The 10,179-nt window shown below is 40.3% G+C and overlaps 2 protein-coding genes across 2 annotated transcripts; one reads left to right on the top strand and one right to left on the bottom strand.

Moving 5' to 3' along the window:
• The first annotated feature begins 533 nt into the window (after positions 1–533).
• Positions 534–3,292, top strand: LOC7473584 (H/ACA ribonucleoprotein complex subunit 4). Its single transcript, XM_024604223.2, has 2 exons — positions 534–2,469; positions 2,952–3,292. Exon 1 carries the CDS (start codon positions 619–621, stop codon positions 2,437–2,439), a length of 1,821 nt encoding a protein of 606 aa, XP_024459991.2. The 5' UTR covers positions 534–618; the 3' UTR covers positions 2,440–2,469; positions 2,952–3,292.
• Positions 3,293–5,226: 1,934 nt separating this feature from the next.
• Positions 5,227–9,853, bottom strand: LOC7473583 (calmodulin binding protein PICBP). The gene is made up of 2 exons (XM_052454276.1): positions 9,144–9,853; positions 5,227–9,029 (listed from the first exon to the last, which is right to left on the bottom strand). Exons 1-2 carry the CDS (start codon positions 9,480–9,482, stop codon positions 5,379–5,381), a joined length of 3,990 nt encoding a protein of 1,329 aa, XP_052310236.1. The 5' UTR covers positions 9,483–9,853; the 3' UTR covers positions 5,227–5,378.
• Positions 9,854–10,179: the final 326 nt, after the last annotated feature.

The raw sequence follows: 10,179 nt of genomic DNA, 5'->3' as shown, positions 1-10,179 counted from the left end.
TCACGTTCAGGAAATAACAAACTCTATGTAAATTCAAATACTTTCAAATGCATCTTGTAACAGAGTTGCTCTCATCCAAAACCTGCTATAAATAAAACAGTATGTAATCCTCTAAGCAACTGAGGAAAAACATTTCATTACTTCATCTCTTCTTAAATCTCTTTACGGTTAACCATCAAACTTGTTTGATTTTTATTTTATTTTTCAAAACACATTATTTTATTATTATTTTTTTAAAAAATAATTTAATATTATTTTAAATTAATTCTCATGGACCGCATTTAGTTTAATATTGTAATTTTTTTGTAGGCGGGCCCAGACGGGCATGTGCTTGATTGGGCAAATTTGCATTCCTAACTTGAGTCTAGCCCCAAGTAAACCGGTCTTAACAAACCTCTGGGCCAATTTGGTTTGCACCAACTGAGCCTAACAGCCACAGAATCCCTAGCCCATCTAAACTAGCCATCATAGACCCTAGCCCCCGAAGCCCCCCGAAGCCCCCCAAAACCCTAACCCTATAAATCCACATTTCCATCTCTAAACCCTTCCTCTCCTTTACAAGCGTCCGCCAAAACCCTAGAAACTGACACTCCCTCTCTACTAACATTGACCACCACCATGTCTGAAGTCGAGCTTTCTCGCTCTGAGAAGAAAAAACACAAGAAAAAAACCCAAGAAACCCAAACAGACGCTAACCCAACAACAGACACTGACAAAGATTTCATGATCAAGCCTCAAAACTTCACCCCAACGATCGACACTTCACAGTGGCCAATCCTTTTGAAAAACTACGACAGACTCAATGTAAGAACTGGACACTACACTCCACTTCCATCTGGTCACTCACCACTCAAGCGTCCACTTGCCGAATACATCAGGTATGGTATTATGAATCTTGATAAACCAGCAAACCCTTCTTCACATGAAGTTGTTGCTTGGATTAAGAGGATTTTACGTGTCGAAAAAACTGGTCATAGTGGCACATTAGACCCTAAAGTTACTGGTAATTTAATCGTTTGTATTGATAGAGCTACTAGACTTGTTAAATCTCAACAAGGTGCTGGAAAAGAGTATGTTTGTATTGCTAGATTGCATGATAAGGTTCCTGATGTTGCTAAAGTAGCGAGAGCGTTAGAGACACTTACTGGAGCGGTTTTTCAGAGGCCGCCCTTGATTTCTGCTGTTAAAAGACAGCTTAGGATTAGGACAATTTATGAGAGTAAGTTGTTGGAATATGATGCAGATAGGCATTTGGTTGTTTTTTGGATTTCGTGTGAGGCGGGGACTTATGTTAGGACTATGTGTGTGCATTTGGGGTTGATTCTTGGTGTTGGTGCGCATATGCAAGAGTTGAGGAGGGTGAGGTCAGGGATCTTAGGGGAGAAAGATAATATGGTTACTATGCATGATGTTATGGATGCTCAGTGGGTTTATGATAATTATCGCGATGAGAGTTACTTGAGGAGAGCTATTATGCCTCTTGAAGTGCTTTTGACCAGTTATAAGAGGTTAGTGGTTAAGGATTCTGCTGTGAATGCTATTTGTTATGGTGCTAAGTTGATGATTCCGGGGCTGTTGAGGTTTGAGAACGATATAGAGGCTGGTGAGGAAGTTGTGTTGATGACTACTAAGGGTGAGGCTGTTGCCCTGGGAATTGCGGAGATGACAACTGCTGTTATGGCTACTTGTGATCATGGTGTTGTGGCAAAGATTAAGAGGGTTGTGATGGATAGGGATACTTATCCGAGGAAATGGGGGTTGGGGCCAAGGGCTTCGATAAAGAAGAAGTTGATTTCCGAGGGGAAGTTGGATAAGCATGGGAAGCCAAATGAGAACACTCCTCATGAATGGATGAGAAATCTGGTTTTGCCTCCTGGCGGAGATTCTATGGTAGCTGGAATTGCTGCTGCTGCTGCTGAACCAGTTGTGAAGGAGATTGGTGAAGAGGAGAAGAAGAAAAAGAACAAGGACGGGGAAGATGGTGAGGGGCGCAAGCGCAAATTGAATGAAAGCTCTGATAGCCCTGCTGCCCAGGTTCCTGCTAAGAAAACTAAAACAGAAGTTGAAAATGAAGAGAGTGTCAAGGATAAGAAGGTGAAGGAAGAGCCTGTGGAGGGAAGTGATGATGAGAAAAAGGAGAAGAAGAAGAAGAAAAAGAAGAGTAAAGAGGGTGGCGAGGCTGAAAAGGAAGTGCCAGTGGAGGGAAGTGAAGATGAGAAGAAAGAGAAAAAGAAGAAAAAGAAGAGTAAGGAGGATGCTGAAGTGGGAAATTTAGAAGAAAAGGAGACTGAGAAGTCTGAGAAGAAGAAAAAAAAGAAGAAAGACAAAGGGGCTGAAGAGGCTGCAACCGTTGATAATGACAAAGCTGATGGTGAGTCTGATAAAAGTGAGAAGAAGAAGAAGAAGAAAAAGAAGGACAAAGATGGAGAAGAAGATTAGACAAGAAAGTCCTAAACGTTTTATTTTAAGGTAGTAGTTCCTAAATGACTGCTTTTGTTAACTTTACGGCATCTGAAGTACTGTTTGTAGTTTTTGTAATGTTTTCATGTAGTTTAAGCAGAAGCAATTTCCAAAACTGAGGTCTTGTATTGGATTTTTTTTTGGCTGTACAATTTTGCTTTATTCTCTACCGTGTGTTTAATAAATTGTTATTGTTCTCCTTGGCAGTTCATGAAATTGTTTTCTCATATGTAACATGTCTGAATTTTTTTGTGGCCGTGTTTTCTCATATGTAACATGTCTGAATTTTTTTCATGTTTCCCATTTTGTACATCTTTGGAAGGTTATGAACATGGGGATTTTGTGTGAGAAGGCTGTTGCATGGAGTAAGGGGGGTGGTTGGTTCAAATTTGATATGATACTGGCACAGAGATGCATGTTATTGTTATAGATATTTTTGGTGTTTTTACTTCCTAGGTGCAGGCATCATTCTCTTTTTGTTTCTTTTTCAGCTGGATGAATGGTTTTAGCCGGGCATGAGGTTGAGGAAGCTCTACAGGAGATTTCCAGATGCAGCAAAAGAATTGGAGCTTGTTTACCTTGCATGCCCTGGCTACATTCTAAGCTCATCTATTGCAGAAATGAGAGGCCGTTTTCTGTAGATAACTTCAGTTTTGGAGTTGCCTCAAACCTTTTCATGGTTCATGCTGGTTCAATCCCTACAATTTTCTGTCATAATGTGTAATTTTTCATTCTGTGGTTTAGTTCAAGGAATGTTCTTTATTTGGTTGTTTTTAGCTTATAATGGATGTTTCACAATCTAGATTTCTCACGTAGAGTGAGTTTTGATCGAGCATGAAATCATCAATTAAGACAAATCTCGTTACGGAATAAGCACCAGCTGTTGAATGCATTCTATGCACAAGTACGTGGGATATGTTGAACCGAGCACATATCAATGGACAACGTGGACGATGGAAAACTTTCGGACCTGCCAAGTATCCTTTAGGTTCTTGATACCATCCAAGTTAAATAACTGCTGCGGAAGTTTTATCTCTGCTTTTGCGATTGCTGGTTCTGCAGAATGAGCAGATTGGCTAAAAATTTCTACTCCTATCTGCAGGCTTGAAATGTGATCTGGAATTCATTTCTTTCCCTTCAACTCCAGTAACTCTGCCGAAAGAGCTTTCTCATGCCGCCCCGTAGATGCTACTCTATTATCTGTCTACAAATGCAATTTTTTTACAGGTGATGACGTGAAATATGTGAATGGAACCCTAATGTTTGTGTCCTGCGTTGATGGGGATCGCAGGCTCCCATAAGTTTTACTTTGCAATCAGGATTCAGGGGTTGTTTGGCCATGATATTTGGTTAGCTAACAACCTTTGCACAAGCATGGCGGCCTCTCAATTGTCTAGAAGTCTTGGAAATAGTAACTATAAAATTCAGCTATGAAAAGTTAGAGTTTCCTTTGGCTTTACACGGTAGGATAATCACCCCCACAACAGTCAACAATCAATCAGTTTGCTTTTTAAGGCGTGAAAAAAGGATAATCTCTGGATAAAAAAGGCCAAGCTTAATCGCGAAACTCTACAATCCCTTCCCAAACTACTCTCACTCGGCAACCTAACCCTTTTGGTGTAACGTCTCCACCCCATGAATCCATCCCCGCTAGCAACCCATCTTTTACTGACAGTGTCGCTACCAAAGACATCCATGTCGACCCTTTCTCTTCTCTTTCCCTCCGCGTTTTCCTTCCCGACACTTGTCACCTCCGCATTGCCTACACCCATGATTACAGCAGCTATTTGCCTCCCCCAGGTAACTTTTACCGGACCGAAAGTTGCTTGTGATGCTGCAGTTTCACGGTGGTGGGTTTGTGAAGCAATGAATCGGTAGGAAACGATACCTTTTATCGGAGAATAGTTAAATTGTGTGATGTTATTGTCGTGGCTGTTGGGTATAGATTGGCACCAGAGACCATGTACCCGGGGCTTTTGAAGACGGGTTCAAGGTTTTGAATTGGTTTGCAAAACAATCTAATTTGGCTGCTCGTGGAAGATTGGGTGCTCAAAGCCATATTTTTTACAGCTGTGGTGCTTCCATGGTTGAACCTTGGTTGGCTGCTCATGGAGATACTTCCGGGTACCCATTTGGATTAACTTGCCTGTCCTGTTCATCAGGCATCTAATTACATATTGATTTACTATTTTCTCACTATTTTTTTTTTATGGAGTAGTTTGCTCATCATGTATTACAGTAATAGTTGTCCAGAAAAGGATAACAGTAATGTCCAACCTTTTGCTTCTAATGGTTTAGCAGATCGTATTCTGGCCACTGGTTTGGCTGAGTTTGAAGAGAATCTTGCCATTAACGCTCCCAAAAAAAAAAAAAATTCAAGTTTGCTTTCAATAATTCATTATGGTCAAAATTCGATATATTGTATTTTATTTTTGACTCATTGACAATGAAGGAATCCTGTTAAGTACACCATGCAAGAGACATCACTTGGTCACAAAACTCTTAATCAGTCTCCACAAGAAACATTCATAAGGTTTTAGAATTACAATAATGATAGTAGTCTATGCTCCTTTACTATCTTCACTGAATTCATGGCTTTCATCTATTGCTAGAATGCTATCACTTGTATGAATGATAAATCCACTGAGGTTTCTCCTGTGTGATAATTTAACCTGTATCGCTGATGCGACAAAGTGAATAATTATCGGCTAACAGCTTCTTGTTATCTTACGTGCATGTTTTTTCAAACACTGAGATGTAAACTCGTTATGACTTCAATTTTTGCTTTCATTAAAAAAAATCAAGTGGCTGCTGTATGTGGGCAACATTGTTGGCTTTGAACTGATAACAGAAAGGAAACACAAGGGCTGTGTTTCACCTTACAGAATAACTCAAAGGGCTGCTGTATCATGTATTTTTCAACTTCCAATAGGGGTGACTGCCTCAAAGGCTTCTACAAGCAATGACACTTTTCTTTTCCGAGCCGGAGTCAGTTTAGCAACAACCTGTTGAAGTGTATAATCAAGCATCCATTCATCAGCATTTTTCCTATCACCCGTGTCTTGGTGCCTTAAATGAACCTTTTCAGCTTCACTTGCAGGGTCCAAGGGCAGAAATCGTGGCTCCCTTGGATTGAATTTTTTCACCTTTTCCAATGCCTTAACGAATCTCTTGAGGAGGATCACCTTTTTCAGATTGCTCCAGTTTTGCATAGCTGGCTTTGGCTTGTTTCCTGCTGGTGGTATTGGTTTTGCCTTTTCTTGTGCACTGATGTTATCAGAATTGAGCTGCTGTTCTTGTTGATACAGTGTGGTGCTCTCCTCTACTTTTGTGCTGTCAGATTTTTCAAAGCTTTCATTGGTGTCCTCAAAGGAAGATGAGATGAAAGGTTCCTCCCCTTCCCCAGCTTTCTTTTCTGTGTGCTCCTGGTCCTGGTCTTGAATTATGTCGCAGGCAACTGATTGATCATCTGGTGAGTCTTCTTGAAATTCTGGAAGAGGGATTTGATCAATTGCTTCTTCTACCAGTCTAATGGTTTCAATCTGCTGGAGTTTAATCTTTTGGTTGCCCGCGTCATCATTATCCAATGTGTTCATTTCAACCAATTGGTTGCCACCATCCCCTTGTTCTTCATTCTCTGCTCCCTCAAGTAATGTCGCATTGCCTGATACCATGTGCTTATATATCAAGAACCAGAACTTCATATGTTTCTGCTTTTCATGTGCAGCATCAGTTGTACAACCTGGTTCTGAATCGTCAAGCAGGGTGGATCCTTGGAGGAGCTTATTTTCTTCTCCAGCAACTTCAGATGATTCCTTTAGTGGCACAGAAACTGAAGATGAAGAAACCACATCGGTATTTGCAATGGAACCCTCGTAATCTTTTAGGGTTTGGCTTTTGGGTTCATCTGATTCATCACAAGTTCCGTTGTTTTTGTTATTGATGTCTGACTTTTGGCCGTTTAATCCAAAATTACGATCATGTACCTCTGAGGCAGAAACTGCACTTGCTTCTTTGGCATCCTCTTGGAGGGTTTCCCCATATATCACAAGTTCCTCACTAGAAGTTCGTAGAACATCAGCTGACCTTGGCAATGGATTGTCACATAAGTTGGAATCTGTATCCTCCACCAAACAGTGGCTGACGAAATCAGGCTCATCATCTTTAACAGTGGAATTAGTTTCACCATTACCAAGATTGAAAGCAACAAATTCATTCTTCAACTCTGCAGCAGTGTTCTTTGTGGACGAAGGACTCGATGCTAGATGAATGCAACCATTTTTTAAACTTGTTTCTTTCACCTCAGAACAAGAACCTTGAATGTGCTCATCCACTTTGTAGAAGTCACTGGCCTGGTCTTGATTCTGTTTGAAGCTTGTTTCAAGGCTTGATGTCTTACAAAGAGTGATTCCAAATATAGTTTCTTTTCCTTCTCTAGACCCTTTGCAGTCAGAGGCACCGGTGCTGGTTTTAACTGGAGTTGTTTGAGAAGAAGCTTCTATGTTGGACCTTGGCGAAGTACCAACTTCTGTAGGCAGGGTGACTTTCTCAAATGCTTGTACAAGCAGAGCTACCTTTCTCTTTTGAGCTGGGGCTAGTGTAGAAATAACCTGTTGAAGTGCATGATCAAGCATCCATTCCTCAGAATTTTTTCTCTCTCCCATGGTTTGATGACGCAGATGAACCTTTTCTGCTTCTGGGTCAGCCTCTACATTTAGATTCCGTGGCTTCTGTGGACTGAAGTTCCTCACCTTTTCCAATGCCTTGATGAATCTCTTGAGGATGAGTATTTTTCTCAGATTACTCCAGCTCTTGGGCGTTTGCTGGTTAGACTTGCTTTCCACACTTGATTCTGCCTTCTCTTTTTGGAAGGCATTATCAGCTTGGAGCCTCGTTTCTTCTGGTTCCTGCACCATGCTGTCTCCACATGAATCATAGGAAGTTGAGATGTTCAATTGTCTGTCTTCACCATGATCGTTTTCTGCAATCTTCTTGTCTGAAGTTGTGTCACTAGTAACTGATAGATCATCAGTTGGCTGGTCTGGAATTTCTGAGAGTATTCTATCAAATGCTTCTTGCACCAACTTAATGGCATCACATTGGTATTGCTGAATCTTCTGGCTGCGTTCATCATGATATTCCTCACCAATGCTGTGATCTGTACTAGAAAAATCCTGAAAAGAACCAGATTTGCTCATGCCAGGCAATGTATTCTCTTCTTCTTCTTCTTCCTTGGCTTCTTTATTAAGATGTGGTCGGGTTCCATCTTCTGCAGCAACACCTGATGCCATATGCTGATATATTAGGTTCCACAATCCCATGGGCTTCTGTTTCTCCCATGGATTTCTGTGGCCTGTATCCACAGTATAATCATGCTCAGAATCTGCACCAAGGAACCGATAATCTTGCACAGCATCTTGGTTCTTTTCTTCACAGGATGCTGTTTCCTCTTGCGATGGTTTACCAATGGAAACAGAAGAGACCTTATTGTCGATTTCTGTGGACTCCACGAATCTATTCAGGCTTAGGCTTCTGGGTTTATTGACTCGTTCATCAGCTACACTTGTTGAAGCATTTTCCTTTGCAGTGTTCAATTGTGAATCACCTTTAAATACATTCAAGTTCAAACTAGCAATTCTACCTTCATCAGCTTCTTCTGGAAGAGTTTGGTTCTCAGTGACACTTATTACATCTCTGTAATCTTTTTCATCTCCTCCGTGAGCACTCTTTGACTCAGCTCTTTGTCCAGCTTTTCTGCCAATGGACGATGAGACAGCCATCTTGTCATGGGCTGTTTCTAGAACTGCCAAGTCTCCACAAGATGCCGATTGACTTGTCTGTGTTCCCTTCTTTGAAATACCAGAATGCTTCGCTCTTCGAGAGGATTGACTTTCTGATTTCATGCTTTTTTGGGTCTTTAACAGACGTCGCCTCATTGATACAAAGCGTTTAAGCGGAGGTACATCGGAATGGCGATGGTCATGAAGGGAGCAGTAACTATATGGACAAACCTTCATGATCGAATTTCCTTCAGATTCACTTCCTCCTGGTTGCAGCTCAAGATGATTTGGAAACTTGGAGTCTTTGATGGCCGAAGAACAGGTGGTTTTTTGGATGCTTGAGTCTGGAATTTGAGAACGCTTTGTTCTGAAGCTCGCCACTTTTGTGAAGATCCTTACAGGTCTCAATGTGGAAGTTCTTGTCATGACTCTCATAGAGTTGTTACCAGAAGAAGCTAAATTCTGCTTTGAATTACTTGATTTTTTCCTATCCTCATTGTTGCTAATCAAAGTAGATTCAAGATGGGGACTTGCCTGAAAATGAACATTCCTCCCATCAGAACAGTTTTTTGCCTCCAAATAATCCACCGATGCATCCGCATCACTTGCAAAAACAATGGAAGATCGGTCGGCAAGCTTGATTGATCTTGACCTCTTCATTTTTTTCTTCAGGTCAGTTCCTCCAGAAGATTTCCTTATCAAAGGTCTCCTGAATTTTATACTAGACAACCTTGGCAAACTCTTTGCTGGCTTAAAACTAGATCGCCTTGCCAAAGTTCTTGCTGATTTCTGCATGGAAAAGGCAATAATTTGGCTTACTATATTTAACATTTCAATTACTTGAAACACTGCTACCGAAACTTCCTTTTTTAAAAAAATAAGGGGGTGGGGGCGCTAACTTGCCTGCAAATTCTCTTTCTTTGCATTTGAAGAAGTGGTGGTCCTCATATAATTTGGTGACATGCCTGAATGTTGTGATCTTGCTGCGTCACTAGACAGGACAGAAACATCATCAGATTGAATTTTGGCTTGTCTTGTGATGAGCTTCAAGCTTGGCAATCTTGCAAGCTTGGATGATCTTAACTTCTTTACTTTCCTCTTCAGCTCTCTTCCTGCCTCGTAGCTATTATCTTCTTTCTGGTAACATGATGAGGATGATGACGATTTGCTGCTCATACATGAACTTTCAGATGAGAAGGAATAATCAGAGTCAAATTCAGCTCCAAGCTTGGTAGGCATCATCTTTAAAATCTTAAAAGAAGAAGGATTTGGTTCTTTGAGACAAAAGAAAGTAAATAAGAAGAGCTTTTTCCTTTCTGTTCTTTTATTTTCGGATGGACATCACTGGTTTTAGGAGGATTTGCAAGGTGCCACCCTGAAAACAAATTGGTACAGGAAAGAAATGAGATCACTAGAAGGTATCATGGATTCCAAAGTTGTGCTATGGCTGTGTCTGGTTGTTTTTTTCTTATTGACTTCATTTTTTAAATTTCAACTGTCAAGAAGGATGTCATATTGGAATGAGATTTGCAGATGCGATTTGACTTGTATTAGGTATTGACTTGGCTTTAATGGAATTGGCGGGTTCTTCCTTTTGAGGATGGTAGGATTCATAATATGGCAGCATTTTTGTTCCATTTCTTTACACTTGACATGCAAATACTGTATAATACAAAATCCAAAGCAGATAATTAGTGACTTTTAGATGTCTCAACCCTTCAATCATTGGTCCGCTGGACAAGTTGATCCGGAAAATTTATGACTTGAAACCTAAATTGTGCTGAGTTTTAAGTTAAATTAAAAAAGATATTAATTTAATAAAACTCGGTTAGTTCAATCAAGTTAATTTCAAGTGATTTTTTTAAAAGATTTTTTTAAAAAGAATTAGATGATGTTGTTTTAATAAAAATAATTAATCTAGATTAAAATGATGATATGT

The sequence above is a fragment of the Populus trichocarpa genome, chromosome 6 (genome assembly GCF_000002775.5).
Source record: "Populus trichocarpa isolate Nisqually-1 chromosome 6, P.trichocarpa_v4.1, whole genome shotgun sequence".
NCBI lineage: Eukaryota > Viridiplantae > Streptophyta > Magnoliopsida > Malpighiales > Salicaceae > Populus > Populus trichocarpa.
Note: the sequence above shows the minus strand (reverse complement) of the source record. Positions and strands in the feature narration are given on the sequence as shown.